This window comes from Alligator sinensis, unplaced genomic scaffold (assembly GCF_000455745.1).
Source record: "Alligator sinensis unplaced genomic scaffold, ASM45574v1 scaffold50_1, whole genome shotgun sequence".
NCBI lineage: Eukaryota > Metazoa > Chordata > Crocodylia > Alligatoridae > Alligator > Alligator sinensis.
Window position 1 is genome coordinate 1,359,813 of NW_005842059.1, and position 21,162 is coordinate 1,380,974.

General features: G+C 49.1%; 2 protein-coding genes across 2 annotated transcripts in view; one reads left to right on the plus strand and one right to left on the minus strand.

Moving 5' to 3' along the window:
- Positions 1 to 16,506, plus strand: part of ATL1 (atlastin GTPase 1) — a 49,453-nt gene extending 32,947 nt beyond the window's left edge. The window contains 6 exon segments of the mRNA XM_025203506.1: positions 1,628 to 1,766; positions 4,966 to 5,093; positions 6,046 to 6,102; positions 7,142 to 7,213; positions 7,962 to 8,393; positions 15,534 to 16,506. Of these exon segments, the coding sequence (XP_025059291.1) occupies positions 1,628 to 1,766; positions 4,966 to 5,093; positions 6,046 to 6,102; positions 7,142 to 7,213; positions 7,962 to 8,393; positions 15,534 to 15,644 (939 nt within the window). The 3' untranslated portion in view covers positions 15,645 to 16,506.
- A 2,025-nt stretch (positions 16,507 to 18,531) lies between these two features.
- The window catches only part of SAV1 (salvador family WW domain containing protein 1), a 30,405-nt gene continuing 27,774 nt past the window's right edge, over positions 18,532 to 21,162 (minus strand). Inside the window, exon 5 of the mRNA XM_006023109.3 lies at positions 18,532 to 19,791. Within this exon, the coding sequence (XP_006023171.2) occupies positions 19,590 to 19,791 (202 nt within the window). The 3' untranslated portion in view covers positions 18,532 to 19,589. The remainder of the gene's footprint in view (positions 19,792 to 21,162) is intronic.

The window sequence follows — 21,162 nt, forward strand, 5'->3', positions numbered from 1 at the left end:
GTGGAGGCTGAACAGGTTCAGGTCCCTCAGCCTCTCCTCATAGGACCTGCCCTGCTGCCCTCTGATCATGTGGGTGACCTCCTCTGGTCCCTCTCCATGCTGTCCACATCCCTCCTGAAGTGCGGCGCCCAGAACTGGACGCGGTACTCCAACTGTGGCCTGACCAGTGTCACATAGAGGGGGAGGATCACCTCCTTGGACCTGCTTGAAATGCATCTGTGGATGCAGACAAGGTGCAGTTGCCCTTCCTGACCGTGTCCCTACACTATCAGCCCATGTTCATTTGACATCAGTAATGACTCCAAGATCCTTTTCTGCCTCTGCACTGATGAGAAGGGACTTCCGCAGCCTGTAGGTCTGCTGCTGGTTCTTCCTCCCCAGGTGCAGCACCTTGCACTTGTCAGTGTTGAACCCCATCCTGTTCTCATCCTCCCACCCCTGTAACCTGTCTAGGTCTGACTGCAGCCTATTCCTCCCTTCCAGCGTGCCCACATCCCCCCACATCTTAGTGTGGTCAGCAAATTTGAACAGGGTGCTTTGTACCCCCTCGTCTAAGTCACTGATGAAGATGTTGAACAGTGCAGGTCCAAGGACCGAGGCCTGGGGGACCCCACTGCCCACATCCCTCCAGGTCGAATAAGACCTGTCCATCACCACTCTCTGGGTGCAGCCCTCCAGCCAGTTAGTGACCCATCTGACTGTGTAGGTGTCGACGCCACAGTCCCCTAGTTTTTTAATGAGAATGGGGTGAGACCGTGTCAAAGGCCTTCCTGAAGTCCAGAAATATGTCCACTGCTACCCCTGCGTCCAAGGATTTGGTGACCTGGTCGTAGGCGGCCACCAGGCTGGTCTGACAGGACCTGCCTCGAATGAACCCATGTTGGTTGCCCCTAAGCATCACCTCCCCTGCCGGCCCCTCGCGGACACGCGCCAGGATAACTCTCTCAAAAAGCTTACCCAGGATCGAGGTAAGACTAACTGGCCTGTAGTTCCTGGGTCCTCCTTCCTCCCTTTTTTGAAAATGGGAACGTTAGCCCTCTTCCAGTCCTCTGGCACCACGCCAGAGCACCACGAGTGCTTGTAACGCTGTGCCAGGGGTCCCCCAATGAGCTCTGCTAATTCCCTCAGCACTCTGGGGTGGAGGTCGTCAGGACCTGCTGATTTAAATGCGTCCAGTCCCTCCAGAAGTGCCCTGACGAGGTCCTTGCTGACCCTAGGCCTGGGTGCGCCTCCCCTGGGAGCAGGCGCTATGAGGAGCACTCAGGAAACGCGTGGAGGGTTTGGTAGCAGAAATAATGGAGCAGGCCTAATTCAAGGGGATGGCAGGAAGCCCCTGATGCGATGTCCCGAATGCTTGTGTATACCAGGCATACTCATGCATGCTCATCATCAGAGGGCAATGATGCGGTCCAGGGCACGTGGTCAGAGCAGGAGAGCTCTGCCTGTGGCCGTGTGAACCTTGCAGAAGTCTCCCTCTGAGCACGGTCCTTCCCATCCGGCTCCTTCCTCCTCTGCACAGTCCCCGTAGCGCGCACCCCGCGTTTCAACCCGTGCTGTTGCTGTTGCGGTACTCGCGTTCCCTCCGCCTGACATGCAACCGTGCTGACCTCAAGCTGCTCTCTCGCAGGTCTCGGGAAATCAACACGAAGAACTGCAGAACGTCCGAAAACACATCCATTCCTGTTTCACAAAAATCTCCTGCTTCCTGTTGCCTCACCCTGGCTTGAAAGTAGCCACCAACCCAAATTTCGATGGAAAACTGAAAGGTTTGAAGGAAAACGATCTCTTTCCTTTTGGACACTTAACCTGATGGTTTGCATTTGCATTTGAATGTCTGCTTTATACGCAGTGGCAGAGGATCCCATTATCTCCTGCAGTCCTGAGATATTTTCAGGAAAGCACTATTGAAAGCAAATGGAAAGCCATTGTCAGACTCTAGCCAACAAGCTGCTCATGGCCAGAGAAGTTGTTGGTTTTAGTCTTAAAAAGGGGATGTGTTAGGCATTGCCAGGGATGATATGATAGTGCCCTAGCTCGATGACTGAGAATGAGATGGTATCAGGGAAGGTGAGGCTGAGAGTTGAATTTTTATGGCCACGTGGTTGTGTCTGCAATTAATTCACACTTTGTATTGGTAATTCAATGCAGACATAGATTTGCAGGTACAGTTCACTGTGGGGGGCAAGACTGTGCTCACTAAAAAAAAAGGAAGCCCATTTGACACAGAGAGGTTTCACTCTGAAAAGCTTTGCAAAGCAAATTTTAAGTTAATTGTTCTTTGGGGCCACGTTGCCTTTGCTGTGAATCTGCTAGTCAGTCACGTACCCATCGCTGAGCTCTCTTGGCAATGAGGAAAACACGCCTTTCGCCTCAAACGAAACAAGCAGAACGAGCACTGAATGTCTCCACTGCCAGAGAGTTGTTCAGCTCTTGCTTCTGGCAAAGTCTGGGGCCCACAACAAAGAAAACAGTTATCTAGTAAGGCCATTATTCTCCAATACAGTGGTCCCCAACATACAGCTTGCGGCCAGTACGTTACCTGCAAGACCCACTAACTTTGCTCCTACCTGCAGGGAATTTTACTTTTCATGAATGCACTTCCTCAGGTTGCCATGAGAAAGCAAAGCAACACGCTGCTTGCAGTGCTTCTTCCTCAGGATGGTTGGCCAATGGGCCAGTGAAGGTTGGGGACAATGATCCTTCCCAGATTTCCCTCCAGGTTTAACTTCAGGAGCCTACTAGACCGTCATGCTGGCTATGGAAAGACTCAGCATATGGAGCATGTCATAGCCTCTTAATACCAGTGCTCTTTTCCTTCAAGTGCTCTCTCAGCTCTATTAGAATTAATCATAACCTTTCCCTTTTGTTACCCTTTCCATGCCCAGACAGTGCATTAGCTTCCACCTTCTGGTTTCAGGCCATTTAATATGAATGGTAGTAAATACACCATGGACATTTTTCTACATTGAAGTGTCTTGGCCCTACAGCAACTCCATCTGCATCAGTCAAGGTAGTAAAAGCGGCCCATTGGCTTCCAGCAGCTCACTCAGGGCTGGTGGAGATGGTGATGAGACTAACATTTGCCCAGTTTTATTGCTAATGCTTTGCCCTACCGGAGCCTGCTGCAGATGAGAGTGAAGCTTTATTCAAAATATGACAGACATGTAGCAACATAGCTATCAGGTGCTGAATTTTGCAGAAAAAATACCACCACCAAGCAAGACTTGGTAAGAAACCAAGGAGCTATATCATGTTCCAGCCCCGACAGGTACCTTGAGGATCACAGTGATGCCACTGGCTCCATCTGATTTGTTGTATTAGCACAACTCTTCTGGAGCAATGGTTTGGAGACACAGAAGCATCTCTGTTTAATAGGCGTTAGCATGTAGGCCTACAGCTGAGGGGTCCCTATGTTCTCATATATCGATTGGGTGGGTGTATTCCTAAAAACGACTTTAGGAGGCTGCGGATAAAAAATCAGCACGGAGGTGCTCAGAGGGTTCATCATGAGAAGATGAGCCCATGCCCTGTTTGAGCAAAGGCCTTGTTAGGTAGCGGTGTATGAGAACCTTGCTCCTTCACAACGTAGCCAAGGCACTTAGTAAGGAGGACAATTGGACCCATCTGCAGTGGTAGGGACTATGAGAGAAGCCCGCGTTGTCTAATGTAACAGGATAAAACAAATGCATTAATCCATGTACAAGAGCTCCCAGACTGCGGGTCGCCTGAGGGTGCCACTACTTTTAAAATATTGCATATGAATATTTCAATATGCAGTGCGCATCCGAAACAAGAAGCCCATTGCTGAGACAGCTCCTCAGTTAGTGTATTCGGGAGCCAGGATGGAGAGCTCTCCTTCTTGTAAAATTGTGGGCTATAAGGCTGAAGGCTTGAAACGCAATTGCTTTTAATCGAAGAGCCCGAGGAGAGGAAGATGGGCACAGCATTTCCACACCTGCTGGCAAGAGCACAAGCTGCCTCTGCACATATCCTGACGAGCAGAGCACGCAACTGCCCACGCAGCGAGGGTCTCCTGCCGAGTTATTCAATGTGAATCCCCCTGCTCTTTCAACCCCGAGCAGCTTTCCACCAGCAGAGGCGTTAGGGATAGCAGGAATACCTTTGGGATTGGGGGTGGAATGGTGCTGAAGACCAAGGAACCATTCCAGTAGTTGGCTTGATTTTATTAACAAACTACAAAATTGGCCCAGTAAACCATGCCACACAGCACGCAAGCGCAGTGCAAGTGGGATGGGAAGACCCGAGCGCTAGGATTCCCAGTGTCTGCCGGCCAGGCGTCTAGGACATCCTGGGGAATACTTCCGCAGGATGTTACGTGGGTGCTACGATGCGAATGTCTAATACCAACTTGCTTAGGCTTTTCATATTCTATTAAGGGTGGGCTGCTGTGGTTTTGAGTGCTGGATGAGCCAATCGCATTTCACAATTCAGTCTAAGTTCTACGAATTTACGTACGGTTGCCTGGCAACCTTTGGGGTCACTCGCTGAACCGACCAGCATCCAATCATTTTGCCTGTTTCTGTACCACCTGCACCACGCGGTCATAGACCGTTTCCTTTAATGTCGGTCAAAGTCTGAGTTGTGAAACCACATCCTCGTGCAGCTTGCTCACTGCCAGGGATAACAAATCGGCCACAACACTCTGTCTTCGGAGAGGCACGAAATAGCTAATTCATCATATTAAAGCACAGATAATCCCTTTTTAAGCTACAGAGGGATGGATGTGTGTGCAACTTGTTGCGGGTGTAGAGGCTGGTTTGGAAATGTGGCTGTAGGCGTGTGCATGGTAGCAGCACAGAAAGATCATTGCTGCTGAGGGCAGACCTCATAGGGACATAAAGCATTTCCATTTCCATCCTGGCTGGGGTCACCCACCTGCCTTGCACAGGGTTGTATCATGAAGCATGAGTCTGACTGTGGGCCTGACCTTGGGTTTGCTTGCAGAAATAGATGAAGAGTTCATCAAGAACTTGAAGGTGTTGATCCCTTGGCTGCTTGGCTCCGAGAGCCTGGACGTTAAGGAGATCAATGGAAACCACATTACCTGCCGGGGCCTCGTGGAGTATTTTAAGGTACGGTCTCCTAAGCTATGCAATGTTTCAGGGACTCAGATGGAGCAGCGTGCACTTTCTCTCCCTCTTCAAAATGAGACATGACTTAGGGTGGACCAGGATACGCTGTCTGGAGAGGGTACGTGCCCTCATTTCAGGTCCTTATGAGGCTTCATTATCATGGGCTCCACGTGCCTCAGTTCTGGGGTATATTCATGCACGCACATCCCAGCTAACCTCACTGGGCAGAGGGGGAACTGAGGCAAAGAGGGGGTGTCTACATTGGTGCTAGGGGTCAGCCTTAAGGTCATCCTCAAGCCCATGTCTGCTGACTGACTTAGATTGCAACCCCTTAAACTTGACCCTCTGCTCTCGGTCCGGCTGGACCTGGAAGCTGTGGAGCTTCAGGATCGACCCGGCGGTCAACCCTGCCCTCATTCCCCACCTCTCCTACCCCTCCTTATGGTGCGTTTGGGTGTGTAGGTCTTGAGCACAAGAAGTCAGCCAGCAGCAATCCCATAATTCCATGTTTCTGATTTATGGCCCTTCTGCACTCCATCTGCTGTCTCTACTGCCCATAATTACAGCTATGCACAGAAAAAGAGACAAGTGACAGGCAAGACAATTCCCAGAAAGGCTCTGCTTGAGGTACAGTGGTTTGGCCCACAAAGCAAGGTATAATTAGGGAAGGGTAGCCCACATGGCTTGGGTTGGTTAAGAACTACCCTCAGGGGTGACCGTAAACATCAGAGTAGACCTACCCAGAGAGACGGACAGACTTGCCCAACGTCACACGTGAAATCAAATCCAAGTTGCTCCTGCTCAGCTCAGGATGGAGCCAAGTTGAGCTGGATTCCTGTATCCCATTTGTGCCTTTTAAAACCCCGCCATGTGATACAGGGGCATGTGTGCAAGTGCCTTGAGTAAAGACAGTGTTATGTGCAAACAGATGCTTTTCTTTGCTCTTTCCTAGGCGTATATAAAGATTTATCAAGGAGAAGAATTGCCACATCCAAAGTCGATGCTGCAGGTATTTATGCTGCGTGCGGTTGGTGGCATGATGTACAGAGTGCTTGGCATTGCTTTTCAGTTAGGCTAATGGAAGGCTTCAGGTTGCTCTAGATGTCCTAACATGACAATCCAAGGAACAACCATATACAAATCTTTTACAGTTGCATCCGGGAGCATTTTCAAAAGCACTCATGTAGCCTGGGAGCCCAATTCCCATTTAAAAAAGTGACGTAGTCATCCAGGACTGTTCTTCATGAGACAGCAGTGGAACCTGTTTGCAGAAGGGGCTGTGACATCATGCTCTCCACACATGGGGTCACATAGGAATGGCTTCCAGGTGCACCTATCAATCCCCAGGTTTGGGTCCTGGCTTCTTGAGATGTAACTCCTCTTTACCTGTGCAGCAGTGGCTGTTGGTGTCAGCTGAGCAGCTTTTGCTAACAGATTGTCAACCTGTGGTGATTAGATGTAGGATCCGCTTGGACTCTGGAGTTTGCCACTGCTTGCATCTACACCCCAAAGGGAGATCACAGAATCATAGTAAATGAGGGCTGGCAGGGACCTCAGGAGGTCACATCAAGTCCAACCCCCTGCTCCAAGCAGGACCAGCCCCAACTACATCATCCCAGCCAAGGCTTTGTATAGCCGGGCCTTAAAAACATCCAAGGAGGGAGATGCCACCACCTCTCTAGGTAACCTGCTCAAGTGCTTCACCACCCCGCTAGTGAGAAAGTTTTTCCTGATATCCAACCTACACCTCCCTTGCTGCAGCTGAAGACTATTGCTGCTTGTTCTGTCATCTGCCCCCACTGAGAACAGAGATGGGGTAGGGCTCCTCTCATCGATAGGAGAGAAAAGGCAAAGGGGCTGGTAGAAAGCTGTCATGAGGCTGCAGAGGGGAGAGCATTTTGTGAAAACTAGAGAGCTGCTGACTTGCTTAATTTTTGCACACATGCACACTTCAGAGAGCAAGGATATGCATGGTGTGTACCCTTGCACACAGGCAGGCAACTCTTGACGAGACCTGATCTAAATCTTGCTTTCTGCCTCCCTCGCAGGCCACAGCGGAAGCTAACAATTTAGCAGCAGTTGCCACTGCCAAGGACACCTACAACAAGAGGATGGAAGAGGTAAGGCCAACGCTGGTATTTCTGCTGAGATCAAACATATTTCCCAAGTGACTAGACGGCAGAGGATCTGCCTTTACGAGGCAGCTGACGGTGGCGCCTCTACCTGGGAATGATTTACTGATCCAAACTTCTCAGTGAAACTTGGGAGGAATTTAGATGCAGGTTTCTCAGGTGACTAAAATGCTAAATGTCAAAAATCCCAAACATGCTTTCGAGGCCTCCTCCAAACAACCCGGGGGCTTGCACAAATCACTTCTTCTGTGGTCTCCAGCTGTCAGGTAGTAAAAATCACCAGCCAGTTCCATTTTCATTTTCTAAAGCCTTCATAAGAGGCTAATTGAAGGCTTTTATGTACCAGGACGGTCTGGCTTTGTTCAGAGTCTTGCACAGCAGGTGAGGACTGAAAGAGCACAAGAACCACCCCAGGTCCCTTCCAACCCTCCTATTCTCTGAGTCTGAGAAACCACAGCCCTCGCCCGGCTGTAGATATTACTGATACCACCCGCAGCTCTTTCTTACCACGGAAGCAGAACGCAGAGCTCAGGGCTTGCCAGGTACATGGAAGGGAAGCTCATTTTCAGGGGTTTTGGTGGGAGGGAACGGTCACAGTCCCACAAAAGCCCTAAATCTAGTGAGCTATCATCAGCACAGTAGCAAGTGCCTGTGGGAGGGCCACAGTCCCAGACCCAGGACCCACTGTGATCGGTCCGACACATGTTTTGAGTAAGCAGCTCTTTTCTCCCTCCAGGTCTGCGGGGGTGACCGGCCTTTTCTTGCACCCAGCGACCTCCAGAGCAAACACCTGGAGCTCAAAGAGGAAGCAGTGAAGCTGTTCCGCGGAGTGAAGAAGATGGGTGGGGAGGAATTCAGTCGCCGTTACCTCCAGCAGCTGGAGAACGAGATAGATGAGCTCTACATACAGTACATCAAGCACAACGACAGCAAGAACATCTTCCACGCTGCACGTACCCCTGCAACATTGTTTGTGGTCATTTTCATCACCTATGTGATCGCCGGTGTGACCGGATTCATTGGGTTGGACATCATAGCTAGTCTATGCAACATGATAATGGGGCTGACCCTTATCACACTGTGTACCTGGGCATATATCAGATACTCTGGGGAGTACAGAGAGCTGGGAGCAGTAATAGACCAAGTGGCTGCAGCCTTGTGGGACCAGGTAGGAGAAATCACTTCTGATACCGATATACGTTCTCTCACCTTGATTTTCTTGGGGCTTCTCTCCTTGGAAACAGCCTTTAGATGCAACATCTGAGGTTGCTGAGCTGTCCCCGCCAAAGTCAGCTGCAAGACTGGGGCTTAGCTTAACCAGACCCAAAACATCTAGAGCAGAGGTGGCCAAACCGAGCCGCATGCAGCTCCTGGGCAGTGCAGACGTAGCTCCTGAAGCAAAGGAAATAGTTCAATAAAGGCAAAAAGTTTTTTCCTTGCTCTCCGTTCGTTTACTTGCTACTCTTGAGTTTCTTCTGTTCTCTCACATTAGTTATTCTAGGAAATCATTTAATGATAAAACCGTTTCATGGACTGGGCCCTGGGTGCGGAGCACCGGCTCTGGGGCCTGCGGGCCTGCAGCCTTGCGCATCCTGCTGCTCTTGGCGGTTTCAAGGTCCAGGATTGTGGCTAGCAGCATGATGGAAGTTTGGCCACCTCTGATCCAGACAGGGACCTCTGCCTGTGTCTCCAGAGCACGGGGACACCAGAATTTCAGCCCCTTCCAAGCCGTGCCTGTAGTCCTGGCACCCGCAGGATCTGCCTGTGTGGGGAGGGACAGAACCGTGCAGCCGACATGACTGAGTGGGGTGTCGGGGAAGGATGCTGGTGGCCAGAACGGGGGCCCCGAGCAGAACTCCCCTCTCCCGTCGCTCACTTAGCAAAGCAAAATGGATATGAGAATGACAAGGTTTCACATACCTCTTCCCTGAGCTGGATGGGCAAAAACATGCCCCGTTCAGACTCTTTGGGTTGTGCAACCCTGAGTCCTAAGGCAAGGCTGATGATGCAGCTGGCTGGGTGGACAATTCCTAACAAAACGAATGGCAGGGGGAAAAGTTAGCTGAAACCCAAACCTCTCTGGGGGATGTTTTGAGTCATCCCTCGTTGGAAAGATTTCTCAGGCCACCCTGGCATTTCTGGTCAGAGTGGAGAGAGGGAGGGAGGGAAACAAGCCACAGCACATACGGACTGAGACACTGCTGGGATGTGGCAGATCCAGGTTCACCTCCCTGCTCTGCCGGATTCAGGGCTGAGACGGGCTCCTTTCTGCAAGGCGAGCGCGTTCTTGTAGCCGCTGCCTCTGGCTGCTAAAGTTGGAAGTCGCTGCATCCCCTCGCCAGCTATGTTGGAAGCAGAAAGCATTTGCAGGTGTAAAAAAGAAAAATCCGTATTGCAACTCTTCCTCCATCTAAACCCTTCAGCTACAAGCCGTTTCCTTTGCTGTCGGGTGGGCATGGGATTCTGCCATTCCCATCCCAGCCTGCTGGATCTCAGAGGCTTTGCTCTGGGGGGGGCGCCCCCACAGTCCCTGCCCCAAAGAGCTTCCACACCGAGGTCACAGACCTTGGATAGGAAAGGTTGGTTGGTTTGGGAAACAAAGCACGGCTCAACCACTGCCTGCCTCTATTTGGAGTCAAAGCTCAGGGCAGATGTGAAATCTCAGTAAGGTCCAAATTAGAAACCTCCGTGATGGGGGAAAACCAAGTTGTAGCAGACTTGCGTCTGTAGTGTGGACCAGGTCTCAGACCGTGGAGTATGATGTGAGGTCTTGGAGCCATGTTTCTAAGGCGGTCTCTCCAACTGGGCTATGAGCACCCTTGCGGGGATGCGGCGAACTAGAGGGCACACGTGAGGAGGGAATGGGAATGCAGGAAGAGGGAAAAGAGAGATCTGTGTGGGAAAGGGAACACTACAATCCCTCTGGGGCTGCTGGTGAGGTTCCAACATGGTTGTAAAGTGATGCTTTCTTTATTATCCAGAACGTGGAATGATAGGGACACAGAGCAGTACAACCGCCTTAAGGAGGGCACGGGACCCAAAGCCCTTCGGGAAGCACTGATACCCCAGGGAGCATGATTTGAGGACTCTCTGGAAGGGAAAGGCTTAATGGATAGAGGGAGCTGGGGAGTGTTACCCTTCAGAAAAAGGCGGTGTACATGAAGTTGCATGCTGTAACGTTACCGAGAAAGCGCATGATACACACGGATGCTATTTTTTCCCCTTTTCCCACTGCCTTTGCCACAGGGAAGCACAAATGAGGTAAGTGGCTTTATGGTTGTCACACGTCTCCCCTGGTTGCATGCCTCATCGTCTGTCCTTTCTGCACAGCTACCATCCTGAGGGCATGTGGCTGACTGGCACGGAGAGGCCAGCTCGCCCGCCTTCACTGAGAAAGTCCCCGTGCTGAATGCATGTTTAAGTTACTTGGCTCGACTTTGGTTCGTGTAGCTTGTAGAAATGTGAAAGACTCCTGGAGTGGCTGGGATTCCCAAAGGGGTGGATGGAGCTCAGTGCCTAACTCCCTGTGAATTTCCCAAGGGGAGTTGGGCACCTGAGCACATTAGGCTCCTTTGAAAATCCCATCTCTCTGTTCCTCATGGAGCAACAAGAGAGTTAATAGGCTACGCTGCCTGGGAACACAGCAGCCCCGTGCCATTAGCCAGCAAGAAAGTCCTTCTGACTTACCAGGATCTCTCCAAACATACTTTGAAAAGCCCTGTATCCGGCCATGATGCACGCAGACGGACCAGCGGTGCTCTTCAGCAGATGCACGAGTCAGCACATGTGGATCCAATCACAAACTCACAGCCAAAAGCCAAGGAAGAAGTTGAAGCCTGTGGGGAAAAGAAATCCAAAGAATATAGGGAGGCATTTGATTACCAAACATTTGATCTGAATCGCTTGCTTCTGCCAGGCAGAAGTTCTGCTCTGTTGCTTTTAACATTCCAGGTTAATACGGGCAATATTTTTTGCGCTGGCTCAGACGAGGAGGCCTGAAAACTGTTTTCTTTTCTAACAGCCAAGTTTTGCATTGCCGCTCAGGCACGACTCCTCCTGAAACTAATGGCAATCTCCCCTCGGTGAGGAGCCGAGGCTCTCCTCTTGCATTTCCTGAAAGCACCGTTCACCGCTCCCAGGATGTGAACGTACGTCAGAATAAGTGAAAATCGGAGACCTGGCAAATCTCGTTTACCTCCCCACAGACCACCTTCTGCAGGCAAACCACCGGGTCAGGTGTTTTGCTCTGTGCCCTGTAGGATAAACGCTGCCTTTGTCACATCAGCGTGAAGCAGATTCCCCTGCCCCGCTATTAATCATGCGTTAAGGGCAATGCTATCTGGTGCTTAGAGTAAAGGAGTGGCATTCAGACTCCCATAAAGTCACAGAGAAGTTGGGCTGGAAGGGACCTCCAGAGGCCATCTAGTCCAATCCTCAGCTGGATCATCCTACCCAAACCATCCTGTACAAATCCATAATCCATATCCATGCCCCGTTCTGTCACTTATCACTTCCGCAATGCAGTCTGGTTTCTCTGGACAGCATGTGAGACCCAGGCTGCTTTGCAGGGCTGTTCTGGATGGAACTGGAATTAGATTGAGCTATAGCAGGGCTGCCTACCTGGTGGCTTGCAGGCCACATGTGGCCGAGGAGGGATTGATGTGCAGCTTCCAGGCTCCCAACTGGCCACTGCTCTCCCACATCTGTGGCTGCTATCGCAGGGCTTCCCTCCCTCTGCTGATTCCTGCCCTTGTCCCAGGCGGTGGGACAGTGCAGGAACCTCTGGGTGAGTCTGGGGTATGATGCAGCAGGATGAGGAGTGGGGAAGAGGAAGGTCACAGGCACACGTTCAACGCAGGGGAGTTGTGGGCAAATAGGGCAGCGGCAGGGGGCATCTGTGGGATGCATAGCTTGGGGGAGACTGAGGCTCATCACAGCAGCTTGAAAGTTGGACAGCCCTGAACCAAAGCACTGGGACCTGCAGATGGAAAAGGGTGGCATAAGTGTTTCCCAGTTGTCATGTATATCAGAGGTTCCCAACCCCCGGGACCGGGCCATGAAGGGTTGGCTGCTGGACCGGAAGTCCAGAAGTGACCGGTATACTGTGGACCGGCAGCCAACCCTTTTTTATACTTAGTATATGCACAGACATTTCATACAGAGTATAAAAAAGGGTTGGCTGCCGGTCTGTGGTATGCCTGTCACTTCCAGACTGCAGTCTGCTGGTCCGTGGTCACTTCCAGGCTGCGGTCTAAAAAGGTTGGGAACCACTGATATATATCATCCCCGTCAGCGTGAGCAATGTCCTAGCGCTCCTGCTCTTCCTGGCTGGCTGTCAAAAACCGCCTACCTTGGTACCCAGAAGCATCTGAATTTGGAGCATCTCAATGAAAAATGATTTTCTTGCCTGTGGACTTCCACATGGAAATCTGGGCCAGGGGCCTTTCCTGGTCGTGCACAAATAGCAGAAGACAAGGGACCCCCTTCCCTCCACGGCACGCTCAGCGGCTCTTCTCTGTAGACTGACATGGTATCATGAGGAAGGACAACTGGAAAAACACCATTAAAAGTGTTATGAGAGCCTCTGACTTGTGTTAAACAAGGAGGGGGAAACTAATTCTAAGCAATCCCAGAGTTGTCAATGTAAGATTAAGGCAGGCTCTTAGTGTTGGGAATGTCATCGAATTTTTAGCTGACTTCAGCCACAAGACCTGGCTCTGGCCTCCCGGGCACTCTCTCTCTCCATCCCAGGCAATGGGACCAACCTCCGTGCCCAATACCCCAGGCACCAATGCTGACCTCCCTCCAGAAGTTGTATTGCATTTACCTGGAGTCCTTTGGACCTTCTGGTTGTTGAAAATTGGGCCTATTCTTTGCCAGCCTGTTTCTTTTTGCTCAGGCAGAGCAGGCGGTGCAGCTGTGCTTAGCAGAAGTTTTGAGCACAGTCAGCACTGACTTTTCTCTGATAAGAGCGGGCGTGAGCTTGGCTTCTTGGTCAGCGCATCTGGGCTGGAGAGCGTTTGCACTGGAGACCATTGGGCTCAAAGCAGCCACGTCGTTCCCCACAGGGACCGTCCCTCAGCCTCCCAGGGGAATGCTAGGCCCTTCTCTGTTGTCCACGACAAGGCAGGTCACTGGAGGGTGACAGGGCTTCATCCTTTTGTCCACTAGAGGTGCATCATGCCTCGCTTAATGGGCATGTGCCCCGGTAGCCCTCCATGCCCAGATTGCCCCCTTCCTGCACAGCTGCCTGCGGTCTTGCAGCACATAACCTGTACTAGGAAGGTTGAGGTGCGATTCAGTCGTGTTGCCTGTGACTGCTCTCGCTTGGTCAGCCTGCCCCCAGGTCTTGTTTGAGCCTCCTCCTCCGGAGTTAGCTTGCGGGACTGTGATCACCAGGACAGAGGCTCTCTTCTGGGTCCGCTTTGGGACCGGTGCTCTCCCTGGGTCACGGACACCAGCTACATCAGCAGCAGGTAGTCGGCTATGTGAGCAAGCTCAAAAGCAGTTTAGCTGTCCAGACCTCACGCTTGCCACGTGCCCCTTCTGGAGCAGCCCAGCAGCCCCGCTCTTTGCTTTCAGAGAGCCTTTAGGTCCTTGCAAAGGCCTCTGTTATGCTGATCCCACCTGCCAGAGCTGGTTAAGTGCCCCTTCCTGGGCGCTCACCAGGCTGCTGGGTTTAGAGCCAAGCTGTAGCTCTAGCTCGACAGGCTTCAGCTCAGACTGTGGCTTTTAGGTGCAGGTGCTACCTAGTGCCACTGCCATGGATCAGGACCCACAAGTCCAACTGCCAGAGGCCCCTGGCACTAACACTTACCCTTAAATCTGCCCTCTGGCTTAAGCACATCTCTCATAGAGCTCAGTTTTGAGTTGGACTCCACGGTGCCACCCTGCCCTGCCCCTGGTTTGAGAGAGACCCCTCCTAAAGCAGGCCTTGTCCTTTCATAACCGACCCATTTGCCTGACCGGGAGGCTGATGCCAAGTTTGTTTGCAGTCCACTTAGGAGCAGCATTTTCACTGGATAGCAACCAGCTTTACTTCCCAGGATGCTTCTGCTGGTCATTAAGGGGATGGAGGTTCACGAAGGTTTACTGACTGCCCCGTTAGTCTTCTACTAGCTGCAAGGGTGTCTCTCGACACCTCCTGCACTTTTCAGCTCAACATGGAGACTTACCGAGGCACTGGCGAACTGCTCTGCACTCCCACAGCAATGGTCTCCAGTGAAGAAAGTGGAAGGTGCCGATTCACAGGTGCCCGTCGTTGTCGTTGGCCATCCCTCGATTGGAGGATGGTCTCTACCATGGCTCGCTGATGGGCCTTGAGGCAACTTGAGTCCCATCCTTGAGCCACAGACCTGTCTGCAGAAGTTGCAGGGCTTCCTGCAGGGTAGGCCATAGGCCAGGATTTCTCTCCTTTTCCTTCCTCCACTCATCAGTCCCAGTGGCACAGGCCTTGCTCTCGTCCTGGGAACAGGGCAACGTTCATGTTGATGAAAGAAAACCAACAGATTCATGTCAACTCTGAGCTTGCATGGCTACGATGAACACTCCTTTAACCTAGAGCCTTTGGCTTGTCCATTTAATGCTTGGTCAAAACTATTTTTTAAAGACATCGTCTTATTCACAATGAATTCTGCACAAACAATGGGGATAAAAGTACTTATCGTCTAGCAAATCGGTGTCTCTGTAGTGGCTTGTGTGGTCTCATCTAGAAGATAGGAGCATGCATGCCACTAGCAAGACACTGTTGAAAATGAAACAATATGCATTTCTCTGCAGAACGCGTGCACGTTGGATGCCTGAAATCTGCTGCATGGCATGTTCAACAGCAAAGACTCTAACAGCAAAATGAATGGGTATATTGTATGTACCGCCAGCTTAAAACCACAAAGTACAACGTGTACAGGACACCATCCTTACTAGACAAGCGTGGGACTTGAAATCAGGGTCCCCAAGTTTGATACGATTTGCAAAAAGTCTTTCATGGCATGAGCAGTGTTTTAGCAGTCCTTAAAGCTGGCGTATAAGGAATGCTTCTGTAACTAATTCATATTTAAAGGCATGACATTGGCATTCCTCAATGGAAGAAAAGTCAAGTCTCTAATGGTTGGGTTAAGTATTGCCTTTCTCCCTCTAAACAGCAGACCGTGTAAAGATAGTGGGTTCAATCTAGATGTCTTTTATGTCAAGGAAATGGAGATGCAAGTCTTTCACTGCATCCCAGGTGCCCATCGTGACTGTTGAGCCTGCTACTGTAATGTTTCATAAACTACTGAGCTAAGAATTAAATACCGTGTCTTTTTTTTAGGCTCTGTACAAACTTTATAGTGCAGCAGCAACGCACAGACATTTGTACCACCATGCATTCCCTGCACAGAAAGCAGAATCTGCTGAAGGCTCAGAAAAGAAGAAGATGTAAACCGGAGGCTCTCAGGCAGTTGCATGACAGGAACACCTCCACCTTCTCATCGGTTAAATACTCTCACTGTTGTACCCATGCTCAAGTGTCTGAAGCTCCTGAAATGGAAAAGGGAGAATGAAAAAACAAAATGTGCTTGTAAGCTGGTTTGATGTGTTTGCTTTTTAAGTTTGGCAACACTGTATGATGGGAAGATATAGGCATGTTTTTCATTTTGTTAATATGTACATATTTATTTTGCTGCAAATATATACAATGGTCTTATAATTTTTAATATCAAACATCATTTCCAGCTGATTTAGGAAATCTTGTTTTCCGCTTTAAATCAGTACACGTTATTCTACAGGCATTAATAAAATGATGTGGTAATAGGACTCCAAGTTTTCCAGAAAACATCTTGGCGGTCTTCGGAAGGACGACCTCTTCTTGTGTTACTCCCTGAATTTGAGCGAGCATATCACGTAACCAAAGGTTTTCGATCAATTAACTTTTTCCTCATATCTGCCATGACTACATGATTGCATCAGTACCCGTGGAAAAAAAAATGTGTTAACTTGCTTTGTCAGAAATTGTAAGGACAGTTCTTCTTGTATGGTATGTTTAATGATATCGTAAGGAAAGCAAACTTTTTCTGTTCCTAACTTTCATGCACAAAAAGATCACTTTGTACATGTACTTGAGAAAGTTTCACTGTATTTCTGTATATATACACACATACAGCATAGAATGTGTCCGACAGTTCTATCTATTCTTTTATTGTCAAACGATTAAAGTTTGCTTTTGGTTCCTACGAAGCGGATCCTATTGTAAACATTTACGTATTCATTGACAGGTGCCCTCGTAGATTTTAATGTCAGACTCCAATGGCAGAAAGCAAGGTAAGCTTGTACTTTATAGGATAACTAACTAAGAGATGTATAGTTGTAAGCAGCAGGTTCATTTCATCAGTCTTAGAAGGGCCCCTTACTTACTACCACCATTTCCTTTAAAATCAACTGCAGGCTACCACTGAGAAACACGTGTAGTGGAATTTGCTTCTGTTGATCATTCAGCTGCACCAACAGCATCAAACATCTGGCCTGTTGGCCAGATGCAATCCAGCCAAGATTTTATTTTATCTGATTCTGTTTCACAGGCCAGATTCAGATTCTGCATTACGGAAACTTCAGTTTAAAAAGTAGCTTCTGGATCTTACGGTTGAAGAAAAGTTTCCATATACAAAATGATGCAAAGCCAGCGAGATCTTTGCCAGGGTCTGCAGACAGCCTGAAACGCCCTATGGGACACAACACACATCCATCTAGCAAGACTCGTGGAGGTGTTTGGCTCAGGAAATGACATGCTTTAAAGGCAGATTTTAAACTTTACGGATGCGTGGGCAGCCGAAGAGCACAAGGACTGTACACTACTTGCGCGCACGCACAGAAAGATAGCACTATTTCCCACTGAATAATGCCGAATGCCCCAGACATTTTATTCTGCGTTCAGCTTGTGTGTCAGCCTCCTGTTGCTATCAGCTGGCAATCTTCTGTGGATCAGGAACATTGGAGGGCCACCCATTTTATACACATGGCAGCAGAATTAAAATATACTGTGGCCCTGCCCATGGATTGAGTTTAACGTCTGTTATGCAGACCAAATCTTCCCAGAATCTAGTTATTGCTTACATCTTTTCACAGAATCATAGAAAGTTAAGGCTGGAAGGCACCTTGGGTCACATCTAATCCAGTGGTTCTCAAAACTTTTTTGTACCGGACCCATTCATAAACATCAGTGGCCAGTCCGACCCCCTGCCCAGAGTCCCCCACTGTGGGGCAGGGGGCTCCCAAGCAGCCCCTTGCAGGCTGGAACTCCGCCAGCCTGCAAGGGAAAAGCCACAGGTTCCCACGTTTCTCTCTTTTAAAGGAAAATCCATTTTTGAAGTTTGTTCGCAACCCTTTCATATATTCTTGCAATCCACTTTTGGGTTGGAACCCACGGGTTGAGAAATGCCGATTTAGTCCAACCCCCTGCTCAAAGCAGGACCATCCCCAACTAGATCATCCCAGCCAAAGCTTTGTCCAGCTGGGTTTTGACAACCTCCAAGGATGGAGCTTCCCACCTCTCTGGGTAACCTGCTCCAGTGCTTCACCACCCTCCTAGTGAGAAAATTCTTCCTAATATCCAACCTAAACCACCCCGGCTGCAACTTGCGCCCATTGCTCCTTGTTCCGTCCAGCTCCATCCTCTGGGACTCTGGGAACAGTCCAGCTCCATCCTCTGTGCAACCCACTGCAGGGAGTTGAAGGTTGCAATTAAATCCCCATCAGTCTTCTCTTTTGCAGACTTAATCTGCCCAGTTGCCTTAGCCCCGTTTCATAAAAGTCATGTGCCCCAGCCCCCAAACCAATTTAACTGCCCTCTGCTGGACCCTCCAATGTGTCCACATCGTTTCTATAGTGGGTGGCCCAAAACTAAACACAGGACTCCAGATGTGGCCTCACCAGTGCTGAACAGAGGGGAAGAATCACTTCGCTTGACCTACTAGCAACGCTCCTACCCATGCAGCCCAGGATGCCATTTGTCTTCTTGGCACCAAGGGCACACTGCTGGCTCCTATTCAGCTTTTTGTCCGCTGTAACCCCCCGGTCCTTGTCTGCAGAGTTGCTGCCCAGCCAGCCACCCCCAGCCTGTCGGTGCATGGGTTTGTTCTGTCCTAATTGCAGGATTTTGCACTTGTCCTTGCTGAACCTCACGAGATTCCTTTTGGCCCACTCCTCCAATTTGTCTAAGTGACTCTAAGTCACCCTTATCAGAGCACTTTCCTAGTTGTGTGGACTGGATCTTACTACCTTTTAAAATGTATCTGTGCTATGTCCACTTGAAATTCTGGATAGGCAAATCAATCACATCCACACACATCAATCAAAAAACAAATTTATTGAAGTGATTTACAGGAAATGTAGTTCTTGTCTGCAACAATAATTATTGCACTAAAAAGGATCCATAAATAACATTTCAGACAGCTAAGGAACCCAAGAAAATATTGGAAGGGGTACCTGCACAATTTTTAAAAAAATCACGTATAAAGAGAACTTCGCTACAGGACAATGTTTTTGCAAAAAAATTTTGATTCTTTAAATTCCCTGATTTTATCATGGAGAGTTAAGGTTGATAAAGTCAGCTGGATAATTCTGACATCGCCCAACATGCCTCATTATAAACTACAGTCAGCTCAGCATGTGTGGGTGCTGGTCTTTGTCTTCGAGGGGCTTGCAGGTAGTTTTCCCTCTGACAAAATTCTGTGCAGACTAGTGGCAGATCTAAAGTGATCCGCTGCATAAAAACAGAGTAAAAAGATAAGGCAACCTCATGCTTCATTTTGTCGATGAAGTGTTTAATTCTGCTTAAAAAGGGTCTGTTTCTGCACTACTGGTAGGCGCTGCTGGAAAGTAACAACGTCGGTGTTCTGTACATTGAAGCTGTAAACGAGAGCAGTCTCTCTCCAGAGATTAATGTAGGACATGTGAAGGGGAATAAAATGATGGAATTTCCATTTTAATGTTTTGCATCCACGACGTTCTTTCTAATTGCATCTGCTGCTGTTTAGAAATATAGAAGTCAGCTTCTTAATACTACAGCTGGCTGCTAGCAGGAGATACCAGGATGAAGTCCATTTCAAACTCCACCCTGGCTCTCGAAATAATAAACTAAACTTTTTTTTTTTTTGCACAGAAAAAGATTAACAAACGTTTTTCATTCTATGAACAGTACATAATATACGTAGAAAACAATTCAAGAAGATAGTTACAAAGGTGCAACATCAACAAAAATAAGCTGCCTTTTTAACCAAAGCACTTGTTCATGGTTTAAAAAAAAAAAAAAAAAAGTGAAAAAAAATCTTTTAAAGCTTTTAGTGTCCTCATAAAAGTCCAGTTTAAAAAACCCCCCAAAAAACCTGTTAGTTTAAAAATTCTTGCCGTGTTGCTGTGCATACCACTGCTGCCTCTGCTTGCGGTTCTCCAGCTCGCTGTGAAGGGCTTGTCTGTACGCTTCGTACAGTTTAACAATTCGTTCCAGTTCTTTCATGAAGAGCAGCTTCAGCATTCCCTGGTACGTGTCCAGGTCTGCCAGCTGGAAGAGTTCCCACTTCAGAATATGATCGTATCTGTTTGGATACATGAGCAGCTCATTTACATGCGGTCATAAGCAATTAGCCACAAAACATTATACAAAAATATATAACCCGGAGGTCACTGAGAGCCTATTTCAGAGGGAGTTTGCAGTGATAAACCCGTTTGAAATGGAGAACACTTCTGCAGTTGAAAGGCATACATGAGAATGCCTATATGAGAAAGTCATTTGCTTCCTGAAGGAAGGAGAAACCATCACTTGAGGGGGGTCATTCAATCACACTTTATTTATGAATTAAACATACCAAATTGTTTAATGGGAAAAAAACTAAAATGACTGATGGTACCAGCAAGTGGCTGCTATAAAACAACTATAAAATACATTCTGGGTGCATTAAAACACTTCAAATAGGAGTGAGGGTTTTGAATTTTGTCTGCATGCTATGATCAAGAAATATTGGTCAGAGAGCATGGAAAATGTCATATTTTCTTGCATATAGCATGCTTTGGAATACAACACATGCTTGTTTTTGAAGATAGGATGAAAGAATAAAAAGTTTCCACAGTTATGGCTGCACAGAGCAGGGGCAGGGCCAAATCTTCAGCTGACCCACCCTCACTTTCCTGCTTAACTAAAACCCTAGATGCAGCTGAAGAGTGGTCTCCACAGGGGTCTATGATTTTGAAAGAGCTAGAGGCTCCAGGGCTGTGAAACAGGGGAGACTAGGACAGCCAGCAGATAACAAAGCTGTCCTAAGAAAGGTGGGCTTGATCAGTGAAACATCAAGACCATTACAAAGAAGGAACAACAATCCTTAATGACTGTGCAGTGAAGAACTGAGCCATAACCCTCAGCTGCCTGAACAGCAACGCCACAGCTAATGCTCAGTACGGTGTTTCCTAACCTTTTCCGCCCCACGGCACACTTACCTAAATAGAAAAGCACTGTGGCACACCGGACGCAGAGCAGGGGTGGGGGAAGGGGCAGGGGTGGTTCATGACCAGCTGGACGCTGATGGGGAGGGGTGGTGTGCGGCCAGCCGGATGGCATTTTGAACTGGAGCCACGCTCCCCGTCTGTCTGTGTCCCCAGCAGCAGCAGGCGGGGGGTGTGGCTCCAGCCCGATAGGGGGCGTGGCTCCAGTCCAAGTTCCCCGGCACATCAGACAGCACACTGGTTGGGAAATGCTGGCTTAATACATATGCCCCCATTTACTTTATTTTTGCGGTGCGAGGGTGATTTTGGGGGAAACGGTGCCTGATGTAGGCAAGAAAATAGAGCAACAGACTGCTTAGACCCAAGACTTCCAGATCTCACAGGATTTTCCTGGGTACATAGATTCATAGATGTTAGGGTCGGAAGGGACCTCAATAGATCATCGAGTCCGACCCCCTGCATAGGCAGGA